The sequence below is a fragment of the Schistocerca cancellata genome, chromosome 11 (genome assembly GCF_023864275.1).
Source record: "Schistocerca cancellata isolate TAMUIC-IGC-003103 chromosome 11, iqSchCanc2.1, whole genome shotgun sequence".
NCBI lineage: Eukaryota > Metazoa > Arthropoda > Insecta > Orthoptera > Acrididae > Schistocerca > Schistocerca cancellata.
The window spans coordinates 64,004,311-64,027,143 of record NC_064636.1 but is presented as its reverse complement, the minus strand read 5'-3'; the positions used below and the strand labels follow the sequence as shown (position 1 = coordinate 64,027,143).

Genomic DNA, 22,833 nt, shown 5'->3' with positions numbered 1-22,833 from the left:
CCTTCGAAGTCATTCCAAAATTCTTTTGGATGTACATTTTCTGTTGAATCAAAACGTGAAAACTGCCTGTTAGCGACATATGATATTTCAGATGATGCTGCTACAAAACTACACCCACTACTGTTAGTTCCGTATCTGAGGTTAGTTTCAACTTGGCATAATCTACTGCTGTGCTCACCAGACTTATTTTCAACCTCTTCTACCTGGTTAGTTAGCTGAAGCACATTTCCTTCTGTCACGCCCATTCAGTCGGACACACTTTTTACTTCAGTCATACATTTGGCATATTCAGAACTGATTTTACTGCCTAACAGTTTGTGATCTTAACACACACACTCTATTGCCGTTATTTTGACCTAGTTTCTGCACTCTTTCTTTTATCACATCTGCCCTTTCTTTGTTTCCAATAGCAACTTTTTTCAAGGCATCTGTTAATTCACTTTCTACAGTTCTAGTGGATTGTTGGCAGTTATTCTCAACTTTAGAAATTTTGCCATCCACTTTACTTTCTAATGACTTCAGATCATTTTCCCACATATCTTTTAAAACCGCAGTCTGCTTTTCAAGTTTTCCATTGATGTTCTGATCAGTTGTTTCAGCCAAATTAGTATGTCCCTCTTTCATAGAATCCATTAATGCTGCAAACATATCTTCTTTCTTCTATTTTCTGCTTTACTGTTCCCTGTTTATCTTTTTCCTTCGGTACTATTCCGAATTTGGTATCCACATTTGATTCAGTAACACTACCAATATTGTCATCACGCAATTGATTGTTACCGATTTCATGCGTAATGTGACTTTTTTTCAAATTGCTCTGAGCACTATGGGACTTAACTGCTGTGGTCATCTGTCCCCTAGAACTTAGAACTACTTAAACCTAACTAACCTAAGGACATGACACACATCGATGCCCGAGGCAGCATTCGAACCTGCGACCGTAGCGGTCGCGCGGATCCAGACTGTAGGGTCTAGAACCGCTCGGCCACTCTGGCCGCCTTAATGTGACTTTCAGGATCTTCATTGTCTCCACTAGTTATATCAACTGACGTACTTGAAGCAAAGTCTACTTCACCGTCCGTAAATAACAAAGAAACATCCTCAAAAACCTCCTCTTTTACTTTAACATCTACTCCTCCTCTCTATTCAAGTGTGCTAGTTGCTCGGGCGCCCACACACACACACACACACACACACACACACACACACACACACACACACACACACAACAGTTCTAACAAACTTATCTTTCGTCGAATGCTGCAGCCTCGGCGTGCTGAAACTGAGTGTCAGACCTCCTCCGTCTGCCGCCGTCCCAGTTTCAGGGTCCCCGCTTGTCGTGTAAGTTGGCAGCGCTGCCCTGCCATATTGCTGCTCGTTGATACCGCTATGAATGAATTTATTTACCTTCAATGTAAAGCACTTTTGAGACATGTAGCACATGTAGACACGAAACTGGCAAACAACTACTTCCTTCGGAGCTCATACTACACATGACCGTACCATTGAAAGGTTGGGCTCTGACTTCTTAGATTGGTGTAAGCATTCTCCGTTTGCAAGAGAAGAGATGCGTGAAGAATACTCTGTTCTGATTGCTGAGTCTAAATTAAGGCCAATACAAAAATATTATTCTCCTGTGTTAGCGCGCTTTTTTCATGACTAACAAATCAATAAACACACTCGAACTGTACTTTTTCCAAAATATTTAACATTGTGGTACTTTATTTATACTTTACATTATTAACTGTTTTCATTTACACTGAAATTAGCTTCCCTTTACCATAAACATACTTGACACACTATAATACAAAATTCCCCGTCGTCTTCATTCACAGTGTATTAAGAATTTCTCACGTTACTTCGTACGGCTTTTGTCACTATAACAATGATCTACATATTTACTTTAGACCACATTCACGCATCATCCACACTAAAAACATACACAAAACTGTACTAACATAAAAGAAAAATCCTTCAAGAAATAAACATTACAATTCACAAAAACATTCCCTTGACTGTTTCTTGAATGTGTCTGTCCGCTACTGTACTCTGGTGGATGACAATTTGAACTGCGTACTCGGCTGAACCCACTTCACGACCTTTCACTGTGAACGCACGAGTCAGTCTCCCGACACACGGGCTTCATCCCCTGTGTGAAGCAACTCCTGCAAGGGTTCATGCATGACTGCTTGTTAAATGACGAATAATACAGATTCAGGTCATAAAACAGTGTTGTTTTCTTGAATAACAGGAGAAGTAAAGAGAACATCTCGTTGAATAGAGTAATACTATAGTTCTGTACAGCCTATTTAGTATTTTGGTAGACGTCTGTTTCAAACCATTTCCATACCAAATAACATTGCACTGTAGAAAAAATGATGGAAATAATGGCCTTGCCGCTTCTGGAGCTTGTTCTCCAAATGAAATATGCTGATAGAAAAGGTAAAGCTTGAAAATGGTATTATTAAAGATTTGCTATTATTCACCAATGGCATCCGTCGGACAGAAAGGGTGTGATACTGCTGGAACCGACTAAGGATGGACTGTACAGGGTGAGTCACCTAACGTTACCGCTGGATATATTTCGTAAACCACATCAAATACTGACGAACCGATTCCACAGACCGAACGTGAGGAGAGGGGCTAGTGTAATTGTTTAATACAAACCATACAAAAATGCACGGAAGTATGTTTTTTAACACAAACCTACGTTTCTTTAAATGGAACCACGTTAGTTTTGTTAGCACATCTGAACATATAAACAAATACGTAATCAGTGCCGTTTATTGCATTCTAAAATGTTAATTACATCCGGAGGTATTGTAACCTAAAGTTCACGCTTGAAACATTGTCCTCACTTCATTGCAGGGGCCCAAACAGCTGCAACATACATCGCGTTTCTACAGAATGATCTGCCAACGTTCCTCGAAAATGTCCCACTGGAAACGCGTCGACGTATGTGGTATCAGCATGATGGTGCACCTGCACATTCTGCAATTGACACTAGGCTGACCCTTGACAGGATGTTCGACGGGCGTTTCATAGGACGTGGAGGACGCATAAGTTGGCCAGCCCATTCTCCTGATCTTACACCTCTGGACTTATTTCTGTAGGGTACGTTAAAGATGAATGTGTACCGTGATGTGCCTACAACCCCAGAGGATATGAAACAACGTATTGTGGCAGCCTGCGGCGACATTACACCAGATGTACTGCGGCGTGTACGACATTCATTACGCCAGAGATTGGAATTGTGTGCAGCAAATGATGGCCACCACATTGAACATCTATTGGCCTGACATGTCGGGACACACTCTATTCCACTGCGTAATTGAAAACGGAAACCACGTGTGTACGTGTACCTCACCCCTCATGGTAGTGTACATGTGCGTCAGTGAAAAAGACCAATAAAAAGGTGTTGGCATGTGGACGTAATGTGCTGTTCCAGTCTCTTCTGTACCTAAGGTCCATCACCGTTCCCATTGGATCCCTACGTAATTCGGTGCTCTCAGATACACACGATCGAACAGCGGAGGAGTGGTACTCAAGCGTCAACTTTAGGTTACAATATCTTCGGATGTAATTAACATTTTAGAATGCAACAAACGGCACTGATTACATATTTGTTTGTATGTTCAAATGTGCTAACAAAACTAACGGGGTTCCATCTAAAAAAATGTAGGTTTATGTTAAAAAACATACTTCCGTGCATTTTTTTATGGTTTGTGGTAACCAATTACACTAGCCCCTCTCCTCACGTTCGGTCTGTGGAATCGATTCGTCAGTACTTGATGTGGTTTACGAAATACATCCAGCGGTAATGTTAGGTGACTCACCCCGTATTTATCAACTGTCGCTGGAGACAGGTGTGGCTGTCACTCGTAGAAGCATCGTCAGTCACCTGTATGCTGAAACGGCTGCTCCGTGTTGCCGTGTTTCAGAATCGTCCGCAATGGAAGCAGTTAAGGACATCACAGAGACAGTGGCTGTGGACCTGGGTGCACTCCTGGACGCCGGGGACGACGCCATGGTGATACTCGAGGCAGGTGACACTCGGCTGGTGGTGCACAGGGCCGTCCTCGCGGATAGGAGCCCTGTGTTCGCGGCCATGTTCGCCCACGACACCCTCGAGGCCTGCACTGGCGTGGTGAGGATTGCCGACATCGGGGGCCCGGTGCTGAGGCAGCTGGTCTCCTACCTGTACACCCTGCGGGCCCCCCAGCTGCCCGGCATGGCCCCCCAGCTGCTGGCCGCAGCAGATAAGTACGGGGCGTCGGGGCTGAAGGCGGAGTGCGAGCGGCAGGTGGCCGCTCAGCTGACCGTCGAGACCGCGGCGGCCGCAGCCGTCCTCGCAGTCCGCCACTCCTGCAGTGACCTCAGGTGAGCCGCCATCGAATTTATTAAGACCTGTCCCTTCGAGATGATGGCCACTCAGGGGTGGGCAGATGCGATGCTTCATCAACCAAAAGACTTGGTCAAAGTGAGCCGGTTGCTGTACGATCCACCACCACAAACCAGGTAAGTGTGAGACAACCCACTGATTAGTGTCTCTCAGTTCTAGGTGTGTGTATTTCCAACTGTATAATTTTTCCCACTGAATTTTCTTAGATATGTGTCTGCTGTAAAATACATCGTCATAGACAGTCATTTCACGATAGCTCACAATGCTATCATTACCCTCATGTAGCAGTTTCAGTGAACCCCTAAACTGAACAGTGTTCATTACCAGGTATGTTAGCTAACAAAAATCATCAAAGAGCCAGTTTGTAGGCATTATATTAAGCTACATGTATACAGAAAGTGGTTGTTTAGGTTTTAGCATCAACTGTCATGACAGAGGGTACACTCACTGTGTGAATAGAGCAGGAGGCAGACTGCTGTGGACACAAAGTTGTATTGCCCAGCACAGGCTCAGGTGCAGTGACGGGTGTAGTTTTCAACCGGCAGCCTGTACTGGTTGCTGTAGGCCTGTTCCCATAAAGTAGTCTCTAAAGTTGTCCATTGCCTCTGTGGCTGATGACAATGAGACATCTTTGAATAGTGGCACGCTGCATAAAGATGATGACCGAGTAAGTCACTTACAGCCGACACCTCGAGAAAGGTAGTGTACTGCAGAATGATTAGAGGAGGGCGGCAACTTACCTACAATTTTATGTTGCTGATGTTGACCTGTGGAATTTTCTTCGTTTAGTAAAGGAGACTATCAGAGTAATCACTATTCACACCTTAGTATTACAGCTTTGGCTCTTACGTAGTTGTCTGTCACTTTCTTTCCACGTGCAAGCCATATGCCAGTAACTATTCCAAGATAATTCTTAGTTCTCTCCAAATCCAGACAGTACACGGAAGATGTTAATTGCTCTAAAGGCACATTATATAAAAGAATGCTCTGCTGTGAGGGCTTGTATGGAAGATGTTCAGAAAACCAGGTGAAGTAAGCATCGGTGCCCCAGTGGCTGACTGCTCACACCTCTTGCAGCCTGAGACCACTTCGCGGGATCACAGGCCAGACCTAGCAGCAGTTCCAGCTGGTCCCATAAAATTAAATCTTCCCACCTCATTTTGTTCGCCTCTGCACTCAGCATTACATAAAGCTCACGCAGTGCTTGGATACGTTCCCTTCTGTGACACACAGAATACCGTGCCTTACTGTGTATTCGATGAACAGGTGTCCACCCCTGTGTGTGTGTGTGTGTGTGTGTGTGTGTGTGTGTGTGTGTGTGTGTGTGTTTCAGTGGATCTATGGCTTCACTATAGCCACCCAGTGAACACTACAGGCTTCCATTCTCCTGTGGCACACCTTATGACGGTATCTATCCCATCCATTGTTGTTGCTGTTCCAACTCTGATAGTCTGTGATGCTTAAAGTGTCTGTGCGACCAGAGTTACCATTTTTCTGCACCATCTTACAGTTACATATGTTCATACGAGTCTAATAGCCACTAACACTGGTAAATAATCATTTATTTTTCATTTAGATTTTAATACTTATGTAGTATTTTATGTGCTATTTGACATATTCGAAATCTTGTGTTCGAGATGACACTGTGCATTCCCTGAACCAATTGTAATGAACATAGAGCCAGTGTTGTCAATCATTCAGTGTCTTTCTCTTTTATTCTATAAAGATTAACATCAAAATTCATTGTTTAAGCAATAAACATATTACAATTGTTATTTACATTCTTGAAAAAAATTTAAAACATTATATTATTCCAAACTCGTTATACACGCTGTGGGAAATGACTGAAGCTCTTATGTTGTAAAAATATTTTGTTAACGGTAATCTTTTTACTAACAGTAATCTTTGTGTACATTTTAAAAATTCTCTTGATGATGTATACTAGATTCTTGTCGTGATCTTCACCTAGTTCACTGCCTCATACTTCCCACATTATTGGGTGTCAGTTACAGACAGATATACAATGTTTGGTTCTGGAACTGCCTCTGTCTTTCACTGATTCCACTTGACCCCCCCCCCCCCCCCCAACCTCTCAAAATTATACATAGTGTCACACTCAGATTTTATACACCACATGTGCCTATGATTTTAATAATAATTAAAATAAGATGTATAAAACCACATGTAAGCAGAATTATTTTTTACTTCATACAGTGTCCACTTCACACAGTGAAGTGATAGTGTTTTCCCATTTTTTGGGGAGGATGTCTCACTATCCCATGTTCATCCTACTCCCCCTTGTATCCATGCCAGCCCTTCTAGATAGACATCAGATTCTCATGGAATTTACCATTCATACCTACTGTATGTGGAGGACAAACTTAATTTTATTTCAGTAGCAAGTTCACAGCACAACTTACATCATCAATCACAAACATTGCTCAACCCCCCCCCCCCCCACACACACACACATTAGTGTGTGTTTTTCCATCACTGGGGAATGACACAGCTTACTTTAACTACCCCATGGTTTCATGTGTGCTTACAAGGTGAGGATGCTCACTTGAAAAATACTTAAATTCCTGTCAACCGTATTTAATGAATGAAATTTAGATGAATGTGGTAATACTGTTATGACACGTAACTGTTGCACAACCACAGCCTCTTTCTGTTGTCAAATCACGGGTTTCACCGTGCCTTACTACCTGCTGTACTGAATTCCTTCTCCAGCTCAATTTGAAACACGCTGTCAACCATTTAGTTACCTGTACCTTTCAAAGACCAGTTTTTAAAACAGGCTTTGAAGAATGTCTGATGATCAAAGTATCACATTAATTACAATAAGAAATGTTTCACAATCAGACGAGTGTCGTGCCTGTCAAATTTATATGCGTTTGTTACCATGCTCAGAAGCAGCCAAATTTCCTGAACTGCATTCCACCTGGTTTGTACGCAGCCACAACTTTCTTGCGCTTTGTCTATTATCGTCCATATGAAAACCAATACCACAGTAATGTAAATATCAGAAAGCCCTTTACCAGAGATGGTGATCCTCAGTGCTTGTAAACTCAAGTGAATTACAATAAATGACATTTCAAAAAGCAAGATTCAGCTTCAAACTACATGCTTTTTTATTGGACTGGGATCCAGGACTCCAATCCGGTTACTACAGATCTTAACTATCATTTTAACCACATGTAACATCATATGCAGTTTTTCAAACTTGATATGATGGGGCATAAAGTTTTGTTTTGGGCAGGGATTGTGAATGAAGCACAATAAAATGTTATAATTTTATGTGTCAAAATTTTTCACCGCTAGAGGGATGATGAAACTGAAATGATTATACAACAAAGTATTCCCCTGCTGTGTTTCGAACCCAGCATATATCATGTTGTTTTCCAGCCACATATAGATGCACAATGTCGGTTTATTTCACCACCAGTGAGATATGCTCATGTCTGAACTAGAAATTATGCGAGGAAAAGTTCTGTGCTGACTGGGACTCTTAACCCTGTATATGCTATCACCACTGGCTACACACCTGTCAAATACTTATCCACCAGCCACTAGGAGTGAAATTTATAAATCTGAAATGATAGGATAAAACGTTCTCTGCCTGTTTCATAGTCAAAATTGGCACCAATTGTTATTGTTGACGTTGCAAGCACAAATGCTAAAATTATTGCTTTCCACATATTACTTGCAGTGCGAATGCTACAACTTGAAATCACACAGTGAAAATTTTTGTACCCAACCAGTATTTAAAACCAGACCTTCCCCTTTCATTGAAACCTGGATAACTATGGAATGTTGGGGACCCAACAAAATGATGGAACTGTGTTGTCCGAAAAGTGTTCAAAATGGCAGAAAGAGATATCAGAGTTAGATTCCCAGTTCAGCACCAACATTTTCAACATTGCAAGTTCAAATAAGTTTGCCGTGACTTTACATGACAATTGTTTCAGGAATGAAATAAAATTTCTGGTGCAAGAAAGGTTAATGGTGAGCTTCCACTAGCCGGACGTCTGCCTCTGTCGTGGCCCAACATACACCGACTCTCCTCCAGCAGGTAGTGAAGGAGTGTCGGCTTTATTGTAGATTAGGAAGGAAAGTGGAACCTTATGTTGTTCAACAGAAGTCACCTGAGGCAAAGAGGATCTGTTAATACTAGTTAAGTGTTTGGCTGATCAGTGACTCGGACACAGAGCTTAAGAAAATGAAGGTAGAGCAATTTTAACAGACCACCAAACTACTTTCAATGCAGTGCCACTGTTTTGCTCCTCACTGGATGAGCGTCCCGTTTCCCTGGAGGTTCATTTCAGCCTTTACAAAACATTCTTTTCCTTGTTAATCCATATCAATGGTCACTAGTTGCCTCAGCTACCTAATGTGTACTTTAGAGTTGTTTTTGTAATCACTGAAATAAAATCACATAATTGTCAGCTGCACTACTGGCATTATTGTAGGCTACAGAAATTTGTGCAGGACGTGTTTTCTCCCACCTGAGCTGCTGTGATCTAGTACGAGTTTAAGTTACACCAACACTAGATCGCACAAAATAAACTCAGCGACAAGTATCAATCAAACTTCCAGAATGTTCTCCAGGGATCATTGTCACATAACTGCAGTAGTGTAGCATTGTGTCAAGGAACGTTAATTATTTTCTAGTTCTTTATTATTGTGATAGAGGCTTATAATTTTACTAAAAGAAGAGATGCATTTGATATATAAGGAAGTCAATCATAGGCAGTGACTGTTGTTTGAGAATGCATCCATTGTTATTCTTGAAGTGGTTTCCCTTTATTATAATTTCAGAAGGAATTTATTTTTTACTTTGAAGTGGTATTAAGCTACTAAGCAGCCATGTTTATCCACTATAATAGTTTTTTGAAGAGATCATTCATTATTATAATTTCTTATGTTATTATTAACACCGTCAATCTTGGCAAAGATGAGGCTTGTCTTCAGTAAATGTAGCTTATGTAGCACAGATAATCCCTCCATATAAATTCCATGTGGAAAAAGGGGGCCTAAAAATGTACCGTGCAAGTGCATAAGAAAGTCCATCATTTTTCCTCATGTAGCATACTAAATTGATGCATGTAGCCTAAAAGGACCACCCATAATTTAACTGAAACAAGTAGATTCATGCATAATATCATAGACATTTGTCTGACGTGTTGTCATGCAGTTTGGAATAAGTATATTTATCAATCATAATTTTTTATTTGTAGCTATAAAATATTCTTGGAGTGACTTATTGAATATTGTACACTTGAAGGTCATAAGGATTGTTGTTTAAACCTTCAAAAATGCTGCATGAAGTATTTTGTGCATCACAGTATATTGATAATTTTTACTTATGGACCATCTGACAGCAACTGAATAAAACACAATTTTAGTGCCATACGCGTTTAGAGTTTATTTTCTGCAAGGCGTTATCAGTGGCCTGGAATATGAACATATGTTAGCTATTTAATTTACATTTTTGTCACTGTGCCTATAGGTTATAAACAGTTCTGGTGGTTGGTATTTCCTATTAAGTAGTAATGTTTTGCACTGTACTTACAGGTTGTGTGGACAATTTCTTACATATTACACTCCCATTGCATTTTTGGTGTTGTTCTTCTTATGAATGACAATTTGCAGTTTTTTCCCACACTCCACAGCACTATGAACTGAAAGATTGTTTCAATGCAATGTTTTGGTTTCTGTTGCCGACTGTCAAATGTTTTTACCAAAGATCGAATGTTATTGCGAAACTTTAGAGTGTAATTATTGAAGTATCTGTGATCCGTTTGTGTACGCATTTGTGTGTGTGTGTGTGTGTGTGTGTGTGTGTGTGTGTGTGTGTGTGTGTGTGTGTGTGTGTGTGTGTGGTGTGGTATTTTTTTTATTTTGGCTCCGCTTATGTGTGTAGGTCATGGTGTACCATCTGGTTCTTTTCTGTGTGGTGTTGTCAGTGTGTGTTTGTAAGTTTTCAGCTTGTGAGTCCTTTTGTATTCTGGAAATGTGTTTGTTTTGTTGTATTATTTTGTGCATGTATGTGGTGTGTCAAAGAAATTACGTCAGGAAATAATTTTCTCATTTTCAGTTGGTTTTTGATGTGGTGGTTTACCAGTATGGCTCAATCGATCATTGCCAAATGTCACGAAATGTGACCAATTAGCCATCATGCGGCACTTTAATTCAATAGGAAATGTTGAGGAAGAAAGAAAGAAGTAATTAAGTGTCAAACATCCCATCGACTGCAAGACCATTAGAGACAAAGTAGAATCTACAGCTCTGAAATGTTAGAAAGGAAATAGATAGTGCCATTTCAAAGGAATGGTCACAGTATTTGCATTGCTTAGTTTAAGAAAATAAAGGAAAACTTAAAACAGGATGGTTGGATGGACATTTGAACTATTTGGCTTTACCTTCATAAAACAAAAATGTTTGGTCCTGACAAAAAACGTAGAATCAAAGCCTAATGTGAGTCCTCAGAATGTAACAGTACACATCTGGTGTAATGAAGCTCTTTTGTGTTAAGAAATTCTTCCCACGGATATGTCCATAGTTATTAGCATCCATTGTATTCATGGTTGTCTGCAAAGATTTTCATTGTGTCGTGTACATAAAACCAGAGGAGAAAAGCAATTTTGATTTTTATCGCCTCTGCATGTCTTGTCAACTGTGACACCTGGTGTCGATTTCAAGTCTGTCACACAAAACTTTAAATGATTGCTCGAAAAGTTAAAACATGTACCTCGTAGCGAGTGGCGAAAAAGAATTCGATGATCATCATCATCTTGTGTGCAGTCAACAATGACGGTGCATGCAGCATGCAGGGATAGATTCCCACCCCACACAGAATGTTCCGTTAGGTTATTTCCAGTTCATATATGGGCACATCCTGCTACAGCTAAACTAAGCAGATGTTTAACATGTATTTGTGGTTAGAAAACAATGAGAGGTGGTGGATTCAGATCCCAGTAAAGGAACAAAATACTTTTTCTCGACAGTTCAGATTCTCATTTTGCTATATTTGGATATGTATTGTATTATTGCACTTAGTTAACAATCCTATTAGTTGCTAGGTTTGACTCAACGAACACAATGCCAAGTCATTTCAACATGCACCCACACACACACGCTTACCTGTGGCTGAAATGGTATTTAAGATCTTTCGTACTTAGTTAACAGAGACAATAGATGCTCAATTGGAATCCTGGATGGTAGTCTTAATACAAATGTTTTCGTCACTTAATTTGAAGTTGAAACTTAGTTTCCAAAAAGTCATTTATTGCAATAAACTTGAGTTTACAAGCTGCCATCTAATTATAACAGGTTTCGATATTCACATTATCGTGATATTAGTCTGATTGTGGACTCAGTGTTACAAATCAGGTCTTGTAATAATCATTTTGTTGAGTGAAATGCCCATATCGAAAAGAGATCAGAGGAACTGCAAGACAGTAACATTATGTGGGTGCATTCGTCATTCCCCTACACTCTGTCAAGGAATATGGCACTTCATCATCATCATACAATTTAGGTGGAGTGGAATTCAGGCCGTTTGGATAGTTTTGATGGTGATAGCACCTGAGCTAACCTGTCCAGTAATTCTGTAATTGTTTTGTGCAAGTATTGGGCGTTGTATGTACCTTCTGGCTGCACCTAGATTTGAACTACCTGTTGTATGGGGTTGAGCGACTGCCATGGAAAGCTCAGATGGTACGACTGATTGTTATTAGCTTACTGGTAATTCGTTTATATCCCCTGTGTGGATGGTCCCTCAGCAGTGCTGGCCACAGTGAGCCACCTCCACATCCCCACGAGGACACGCCCAGCCAGCTCACACCCTGCCTCTCTGTATGTGCAGTGCACCAGTCGTTACAGAGCCGAGGACCACCACCACCAGCACCACAACCACAACCAGAACCGCCACCACCACCGCTGCCACCGCCACCTCTGCCAGCGCCCCTCACCAGACACCTGCTGCTGCGCGGCCCACGACTCCTCCACCTGATGAGGCCACTGTCTCTCAAATGCGGTGAGTTCCCTCAAAACACACACACACTCACACACACACACACACACACACAACCATTATATGGTAGATAAGATATAAATACTGAAAAGCAAAGTTTAAATGCTCAGTCTAGATTTAATGAGGGTCAGCAAAGTGAACTGGGAATAAAATCAAAACATACAATCAGAGGTGGTATCCCCACAACTAGATCATAGTATCATGGGAGAGAGGTTAGTTAAGAATAGGTTGGTAGGAAAAATAGTTATTGTCAACAGTTCAGTGTCTTATTCACCAAGACCAGCAAACCAATGCCAACAATAATTCAGACAGATTTTCACTCTGCAGCGGAGTGTGTGCCGATATGAAACTTCCTGGCAGATTAAAACTGTCTGCCAGACCGAGACTTGAACTCGGGACCTTTGCCTTGCGTGGGCAAGTGCTCTACCAACTGAGCTACCCAGGCACGAGTCAAGCCCCGTCCTCACAGCTTTACTTTTGCCAGTACCTCGGCTCCTACCCTCCAAACTTTGCAGAAGCTCTCCTGCAAACCTTGCAGATCTAGCACTCCTGAAAGAAAGGATATTGTGGAGACACGGCCTAGCGACAGCCTGGGGGAGGTTTCCAGAATGAGAGTCGTGCTTGGGTAGCTCAATTGGTAGAGCACTTGCCCGCGAAAGGCAAAGGTCCCCAGTTCGAGTCTCGGTCCGGCACACAGTTTTAATCTGCCACGAAGTTTCAATAATTCAGACAATGTCATACCCAGAAAATTTAGTGATGGGGAGAGTATGAGTGCACTGAATGTGTAACACTGTCAGATGAGATAAATGTCTATTACTTTAGATGTATTGGAGTGGTCTAGCAGAGGTCACACACACACACATTTATGAGACCATTTTTGGTGCTTGTCAGGAATGAGAGAGGAGAAAGAACCCAATAATTTGCTATAGTTTCTGTTAGTAACAAGAAATATACTCGGCAATCACCAAACAGAAGCAAACGCCAGCAGAGCCTCAGCTTGCCAGGGTGTGGACCACCTTGGTTGCCCCACTGTAGTCTGCTGTGTAACAGCCAGTCTCGGTAACCACAGACATGCAAAGGGGAAACTCTGCCTTCTGTTGACAACGTGTCCGTCTGTCTGAGCAGCAGAATTGCAGTGCCATGAGCTCCCAGAGTCCACAATTATTTATGACATGCAATCCTATCTCTGTCTTTCCCTACAGTTTTAACCTCAGCAACCAACTCTAGTTCCACAGCGGTTATTCCCTGATGCCTTCAAATATAACTTACTCTGCTGACCCTTGTACTTGTCACAGTTTTCCACATACCACACTATCCTCACCTATTCTGCAGAGATGTTCGATAGTTCTTCTGTTATGAGTTCACCTAGTTTAAACATCCGTCAATAGCACAGCATTTAGAATGCTCCGATTCCCCTCTTGTTTTTTCCATACTCCATGATTAATTTTTATGCAGTACTCTGCTTCAAGCATACTTTCAGGTATGTCTAACACAAATTAAGGCATATCTTTGATATTAGTAACTTTGTTTTGCGAGGAATCTCCTGTTTTTCCATGCTACATTATTCCTTATAACAACCGTGCTTTGACCCACAGTGTAAATTAGCATCACGTGTACCAGAGTCCCTGCAAGTGGTCTACTGTGTGGTCCTTAATTCTGTAAACTTTGCCACCAATGTTACTTCTGCCACACCCCAATACTTTCCTCTTTCTTCCATTCATTAATCCTGATTTGGCACTCATTCAACTGTTTATTACATTCACCAATTCTTGTGATTCAGTCTGACTTTCAGTGAACACAGAAATATCACCAGTGAATTTTATCAATGATATCCTTTTCAACTTCAGTTTTAATTAAATTGCTATAAGTTTCTTCAGTTCCACCAATGATTCTTCAGTGTTCATCTGAACGTGTGTGGAGATTACCTGCATCCTTATCTTTAACAATCTTTAATTCAGAATACCAATTCTTGTTGATTATTGTACATATTCTATGTTACCTGCTGTTCAATATATCTTATATGTACCTTTTAAAAAAATTTCACACACTTTTATTATTTCATGCTGTCAAATGTCATGTAAAGATCTTCAAATCCAATAAAGATACCTTGATTTTTCTTACACATTCCTTCCACTATCCCTGGATCCTTTACTCCAAATTTATCTTCCTCAAACAGATAATCACCTTTGTCTTCCATTCTTCTTCATGTTGTTGTTATTTTTTCAAAAAGTTCTATTCATGAGCTGTTTAGCTATTGCACTTACAAGTGCTTGGTTGCTTCTGTAGTATCTGGATGGTGTTTCTCTGGCATTCTGTTGCTATGACTCCTGTCTCACGGATTATGCAGACAAATGTGGATACTCGCTTGATCGCCGTTCATTATCACGTTGTCTAGAGCCTCGTAGAAGTTAAAATTCCCATTCCATTCCTGGGTACTTTGCTATCCTATTTATTTACACACTGAATTCTCATAAGTTCTCTTAAAATTTAGTTCACTCATTATCATACCTGAATTGTGCTCTGAGTGCACATCTGTTGCTGGATACACCTTACAATTCAATACCTGATTCCAGAGTGTGTGTCTGGTTGTGATGTACTCCAGCTGGAAATGTCTTTACCAACTAAAGCTCTGCCTTCCTCCTGAAGAGCTGAAAATGCCAAGATACCGAAGCAGCCATACAAATGTCACAGAATACAGGGCACAGCCTTGCAGCAAGTCAGCCACCCACATGTGGTGGAATTGTGCAGGAGGGCCCCTCCAAAGGGACTGCTTTTAACGGTAATGTGGCCCACCATAAAAGGCAATCAGTTCTAACCTTAAACCGCTGTGAGGAATTTTTGAGAAAGTTGTGACCACAATATAACCTAATGGGAACAGGACAAACACTGGGATTCGTTTCCAAAACACCCCAGCAGAGTATAACCAACACTTAACATTTGTGTGAGGAACAGATGTTCTCCAGCACAAAAGCAAGTCTTATTAATTACATATTAGTTATGTATTAATATCAGTCGCCAGCCTAATTAGGAATTCTTGTCAAACAATGTAATAAAGCAGAAGGCAGTGCTAAGGCTAACCTAACCTTCCTTCACACACACACACACACACACACACACACCTGTTTCTTTATATCTGTTCACATTACAACAGAGCAATGTAACCTTGCAGATAAATGTAATACTAATTTGGAGGTCAAACAAATGGCCAATAAGATTGCAAACTGTAGCATATGCCTCACAACAACATGTACCTTGAATCAGGGCTTAATTTTGGCCACAATGCATTCTGGCACCTCCCAGAAACTCCCTTTCTTCTAATTCTCTCTTTTCTCCCCCCCCCCCTTTTTTTAACAGTAAAGTACCGGAGATTTGAAGTAGTACATGTGTATTAAATCAAACCGTAACCGTAATTTTCCGCTGCACCAGAACAGGTGAACATGACAATGGCTCGCCAACATGATGTGACGGGCAGGAGGTAGTGTGTGTGTGTGTGTGTGTGTGTGTGTGTGTGTGTGTGTGTGTGTGTACGCACGTACAGTATACCCAAGATAAGTGGAGTATCATTCTAAAGTTGTGATCGGTGCATATTGCCTTTTGTATAAGACTGCCAACAACCTCAGCAATGTAGTAGCAAGGCAACATCTCATGTTATGTGTGTTAATGAGAAATAAATAATGTAAGCCATGTTTGAATGTGAACGTCTTTATAATGTGCTTTCACGAAATCATTTTATTCCATGTTGTAATTTACGTCACAGCTAAAAATCATATGTGCGTATGGAGCAAACATGACTAAAAGTTGGCAGCCTTGCGACCCGATATGTCCCTTTGCCCACAGCACTCTTGACCTTTGTCTTTATCTGCCCGCACCCTTGTTAGAACATGGTTGACGCTATACAGTAGAGGGGAGCTCCCACAGGGGGCAAATTTGAACTCCCAATGCAGAACGGACATGTATATGTTTGACCCTTAAGTCTGTCTGTCTGCCCCAACATAGTTCTCAAACGAAAGTTCCAATTTTAAAGCCGTTTTTTTATTTGAAAGCTGGTTTAATGGAGACGGTTCTTAGCTATATTTCTGAAAGTCTGTTCAGCCGTTTAAATGTCATCAGCTATATGAAGTAAAAATGTTTTCTGCCAGCATGCTCTCTTGAAATACATTACATAGTCCATAAGAACTATATCACGTTATGTAGTACCAAACTGTAGAGCTCAAAAAGATGTACCTAAATAAAAGATTAAAGTTGAAGAATAATGATGATTTTTGTCTTCTGAAGTCAGCTGTTTAAACACCCACAAAGCAGAAAAATTGTGAGTGTGACTCAACTGTGAAAGACAAACATATGCTCTTGCTGACTTTTTGTGGTTCTTTTTGAGGTCTACAATTCATTAAAAAATCAAATGATTTTGCTCTAATAGTGTAAGGAGCACGACGGCAGCCCAGTTTCTTGCGACTTGACTTACAATTATAGCCACAGCTTATTTCTTGTGCTACCTAAAGTAGCTAAATATATAATAATAGATAGTAAATGAATATATCTGTGAGTTAAAGAAAGAAACATGTAAATCCCATAAGTGGTTCTCGCATTACAGTTGCCTGTCTGTATGTCTCTATGTGAATTCAGTCTTTTTAGTCCACTATTCAGACAGGTTGTGTCTATGGCTTTTTCAATTTGAATCAGTTTACCTTGTTAACCATCGCTGCCTCACAGAGAAGCCAACAAACAATCCAACAGGCACTTCAGGAATTCACGTTCAACAATATTACTCAATCACTCTATGTACGTCAATCGCTTGCAGTGCAGTTGTTCTGCTCAGAACCGACAGCATTGTTTTGGTTTGTTCATAGTGTTTATTTACACATTGTGACTCAGTGGACAGGAGAGTTTAATAGTAATGTATATCTCTACAAAAATTAGTGACTTCTTTAAACCTAAAAGACAAAACGTTAGTGAGGGCAATGAAAACCATAGTTTAGATGTAGAATCCATGACGTCAGCTGTGGCTGGAGAAGAAGATGCAAACAAAAAAGCAGACAATCCTTCTCCTATGTCATTGTTGCAAAATGAAAATTTCTATAAGTTGGTGGATATGGATACAGACAAAACATCTATAGACAGTATTGATAATTGTAATGATGATGAAAAGCCAGATTGTCGGTCTGTTGAACAATGTACAGATTATAAAGCTAAAAACCCGTGGTTAATTATTAAAAAAAGGCAAAGTTTGTAGAAGTGTATCTACACTAGGTGCTGAAAAAACAAAACGGTTAAAACTGAGTGAGCAATGGCTTTTAGGAACTGTAAGCTCATGTGGGACATGATCAAATAACGTCTCTTAGGAAAAAACTGTTTGATCACTGCACATTTGAAGCTCACGGTTTAGCAAACAAAATCCAGACTACGCAGAAAAATATCACATTCAGAACTCCGTCGCTTCCACGGTAAAGGAACAAGAAGTTGTTACTGAGCGTATTTTTGGACAGCTTATAAGCAAGCAAAGTTAAATAGACTGTTTAATGAGTTTGAGACAGAAATTGATCTCCAAATTAAAATTGGTTTGGATATGGGCCGAATACTATGTTCAGATGTTGCTTGATCTAATATAGTGATTCATATTTCTGACCAGATGACATCAGATCTAATAAATAATTTAATAAAAAGTGACTCCAAATTTTCACTTCTTTTGGACAAAGCCACTTCTCCTTCACACAAAAAAGCTTTGATTGTCTAGTTCAGAACATTGTTAAAAGGGAAAACGCCATGACAATTTCTTTGACACTTTTTGAGCTAAATGACACAACAGCATCTGATACCTTGAAAGAACTTTTAAAGCAGTTAGAATCACTAGGACTAGGCTGTGAGTTTTTGAAATACCATTTAATCGCTTTGACTTGCGATGGAGCTTCTGTCGTGTTAGGAAAAACGTCTGACCTTGCAAAGCTGATGTTTCCAAACTTATTCATCTGGCATTGTTTGAATCATCGTTCAGAACTCACCATGCATGACACGATAGAAGAAGTGGTGGGAATTAATCACTTTAAAATATTCATGGATAAAGTTAGCAATATCTTCAGCTGCTCCCCGAAAAACAGCAGTGAGTTGGCAGTTGCTGCTAAAGGTTTGGAGCAAGAAATTTAAAAATTGGTCATGTGTTTTGACACTTGTTGCGTGGCCTCCAGTTTATTGGCAGTAAAAGCTGTGTGGAAAGATTGCAGGGCTCTGTACAGTCATTTTTTAGAAGTATCAGAGGACACGAAACGAGACTCCAAACAACGGTCTTCTTACAAAGGGCTTTGTAATACATTGTCATCTACAACTTTCGTCTCCAACCTAGTTGTAATCTCTGATGCCTTAGAAGAGTTGGCCGATCTATCCCTACAGCTTCAAAGATCAAGTGTTAACCTTGCTCAAGCTCACGACGACATTACACTTTTATTAAAAGTGTTTGCAAGTCTGTTTGATGCAATGGGACAACATGCAAATGTAGCTAACATTGCACTGGAAAATATGAACTTTCAATGTGTTAAACTTTCTCAAAGAACAATTATTTCTAACATTCCTGATGAACAGTTTAATCGCAGCTTGGCAAATAATTTGTGATCCAGGTTGCTATCAACAGTGAATGCATCTGAAAGCTACGATGATGTTATGAACTACATGAAGGCCATTCACCTGAAATTCTGGCCTAAAAACATATCGATCACTTACGGAGAAAATGAGATTTTTCGAATGTTTGAAAGATTTAAAATTAATAGCCCTCTGAAATAATGAAGGACTTCCAGGGAGTACAAACAGGGTCTGAAACCACTACTAAGTGGAGAAGTGCCAACTGTTCTTGTACAGCCACCAATGTTCAAAAATTTTGTATCAATAATAAACAGCATTGCAGTGTCGATTGCAGAGTGTGAACGTGGCATTTCTGCAATGAACTTAATTATGACACCACTGAGATTGTCACTCTACATCAGCACTGTTTGTAGTTCATTACGCATCAGACTTCTGGGACCACCTGTAGCTAGATATGAAAATGGGCGTCTTGGATGGCGAGGGGATATCATTCTGCACTTGCTACACAGTCAAAAGCACGAAGTGATAAAGTGTATAATGAGAAGAATTCTGTATTATGGAAATGTTTTTCTTAATCCATCTCCATTGATTGTGTTTGAAATAATTTCACAGTGCTTACTTTTTCTTCCTTTATTTGAGCCACTGAGTATGAACTTAGTTAAAACTATGAGTTCAGTTAATAATACGTCCTAAAAAGGTACTTTTTAACAATAAATACACAATGTATATTCTGTATAAACAGACTGGTCATATGCCACTGACTTTTGTGAGGATAACAGATGTTTGTCATTTTAAGTTAATACGCTATGTTGAAAGTGTAATAAAATTTAAAGGGAAATATTTAAACAAAGTTGTATACCCTTAGGTCAAAGATATATACTGCATGTTGACAGGACTTATTTTATGAGTGAAGGGAAATTAAATTCATATTTCAAACTACGAAACTGTAATCTCAAAATTAATGCTCAGTACAATTTAGTATTAATGTGATATTCTTGATTTGGAATCATTTGTAATTTTATCATAAATGAGTTAACAGATCAATACTCAATCCCACCGATTCAGTTTATTGGTCATTAGCGGTTTAATTGTTGAACGGCAAATCGAGCTAAAAATCTACTGAGATGTGGGATTCTTGAAGTTTTCAACTGCTGTTTGAAACAGTATAACATCTTCGTGCAGCTCGCTGAAGTAAAATTGTTTAAATAATGGTTTAACATACAAACTAATTTTTTTATATACACAGTATGTTATTGGAAATGAAAAAGTAATTCTAACAGAGCTATAATGGAACTCAAGAAGCTTTGACATTTTTGTAAAATATTCGCCAAAGATGGATGATTGTTATAAGTGCGACTTTGACTGAAATGGTAGACTTCACTGTGAAGCTGATTTTAATATAAGTGCATGTTTATTTTTGTAATAATTCTCTCCCAATGCCAAATGCATTGATTGCTTTTCCTACAAGATGTATTCTACATGTAAAACGTTTTTCGGTCAGATTTCAGCAAATGTGTTAACATTTATAATAACAGGTCCCTTTTGATTTTTTGTGGTTTAATAAATATTTTGTGGCGGTCTTCGTAGCAACGAGCACCGCCACACTTTTAGTAGCGGGCCGACCGGTCCGCTGGAACAGTGAACAAAGAATTGAAAACACAAACACTCGGATTGAATGAAAGTCGGTACTTATCTTTATTACGAAGATACAGAAGCACAGTGGTGAACATTGTCTCTACAGCAATCGGTCTGGTTCGAGTCGGGCAGCTAGGTCAGCGTCGGCTGACAACAAATAACAACTCGGCTGCGATGTACCCACACTGACTAACAAGTACACACTGCGGTGGCGAGTATACAACTCAGTGGCAGAATCCAGAACTGAACTAGCGCTCGCGACGGCAGTGCTTAAGAAGCCAGTCGTGGCGCGTGCAGACTTGCGGCGATTTCCTTAATCGCTGGCGCTGCTTGTGCGGACGGCGTCCGGACTGATGCTGCCAACCTTTTGGCAGCGGGCTCGGTTGGCCGGACTGGCCAGGATATAACAAAATAAATATTCAGTTTGCAGCGGCTACTCATGAAATATGTTTTTCTCAGTTAAGACACTATGGGCTTATGGAAAAGAACAAATCTGTCATCTCGATGACGAGTTTATCATTTCCTGATTATTATAACATAAAGAACACTTGCCCACAAAAAGCAAAGGTCCCGAGTTCGAGTCTCGGTCCAGCACACAGTTTTAATCTGCCAGGAAGTTTCATATCAGCGCACACTCCGCCGCAGAGTGGAAATCTCATTCTGGGAACAATAGTGTTTTTTCAGTTCAATTTTTACACGTAGGGTCTCATGTTAATTAAATGGTAAAGACCTTTCTCTTTGGCTAGTAACATAGGAACAACTAAATTTTTTACGAGTGTAAAAGTTAAGTCATACATATTTTTTAGTCCATTAGTTACATTTTACATTCAGAAGGGAATTTATTTATTACCTGTATAAATAAAACTTGTGATTTCTTTTTCGCTCACTATCATGAAAGTTTCAAATGACAAAATCTGACTGAAGAACATTACATATAGTCTTTTCCCATGGCAGTGTAACATGTGGGGAGGAGAGGAGAGGAGAGGAGAGGAGGAAGATTACGGCAGCCTCAGGGTGAGGAAGTGGGAGGGGGGAATGTTTTAACTTTATCTTGCATTGTTATCAACTCAGGCGCGACGCAACGATCAGCTGCTATGGTACAAAATGCTCACAGAATTAACATTGCGTGAAGACGTGGGAAATCGAAATTGTACTAGACCCAGATGGAGCAGGAATATCTTAGTCATTAACTGCTAAATGCCTTATTGATAAATACTGTACACACGTTCGTAGAGCAGCTACAAAAAAACTGTTTGAATGTTGTGGCTGGCAGCATTTGAAAACGTGATGTCGTGAGTATGACTTGGTGCCAATACGTGTGAAGCAGAACTATGGAGCAAAGTGACACTGGTACGGCAGATGGTGGAACCTTGTGGTGCTATGTTTTTGATTATAAGATATTATGGTTTAAAAACCTGAATTTCAGAACTGTATTTTCTAAGAAAGAATTTCTCATTGTAAGTCTTACCACAAGTCTCTCTCCGTGGCCAGTGGGGGGAGTGGTAGAAGGGGGCGCCTTACGGCACCTAAAAGTTTAAAAATTAAGCCCTGCCTTGAATGAACTAGATGCAGCAGTTAATAGAACCCGTCACCAACACACATGATACTAATAGCAATACTGAACAGGGCAGAGCATGAAGTGATTGATTTAAATCAGGAGGTCTATTATGATCATACCATATAACATCATTGCTAGTACACGGTCTCTATACCTTTACGTTACCCAGCTTGCATTAAAGTAGCTAATGCAGTAAATATTTCTTTATTGAGCATAGTTTGAAGCAATTAAACAGAATGCAAATCTAACTACACTGGCTGTGGAGGTACCTTTGCTTTGCTTCATTAACTAACTAGTTTAGTACACGAGGGCCTCAAAGTTTCATGGTTTGAACAGCCATGCTCATTAACAAATCTTCACAAGTGTGTATGGAAAATGGTGAGTCTTCTCATCAATAATTATTCATTAAGCGAAGCACAACAAACTATAACTCTTCAAATAACAAATGTGCTTTGAAAATTAGTCTTTTAACCCTCTCAAAATATAGTTGGCTGGGCAAATGCCAACACCATTAAATTCAAGTTCAAACACCTTCTCATGAAATGAACAGTAATAAAACTTTGTAATTCTGATCAAAGTGCATAAATACAACAATTAATAATCTTTTTCACTTCTAATCAGTATTATTATTATTATTAT

At 40.0% G+C, this 22,833-nt stretch overlaps 1 protein-coding gene and 1 non-coding gene across 2 annotated transcripts in view; one reads left to right on the top strand and one right to left on the bottom strand.

The window, feature by feature from the left end:
- The window catches only part of LOC126108806 (protein roadkill-like), a 77,138-nt gene that overhangs the window by 38,815 nt on the left and 15,490 nt on the right, over positions 1 to 22,833 (top strand). Inside the window, exons 2-3 of the mRNA XM_049914171.1 lie at positions 3,939 to 4,377; positions 12,267 to 12,437. Of these exons, the coding sequence (XP_049770128.1) occupies positions 3,950 to 4,377; positions 12,267 to 12,437 (599 nt within the window). The 5' untranslated portion in view covers positions 3,939 to 3,949. The remainder of the gene's footprint in view (positions 1 to 3,938; positions 4,378 to 12,266; positions 12,438 to 22,833) is intronic.
- Positions 12,806 to 12,880, bottom strand: Trnaa-cgc (transfer RNA alanine (anticodon CGC)). The gene has a single exon. It is a non-coding gene; the product is annotated as a tRNA-Ala (tRNA).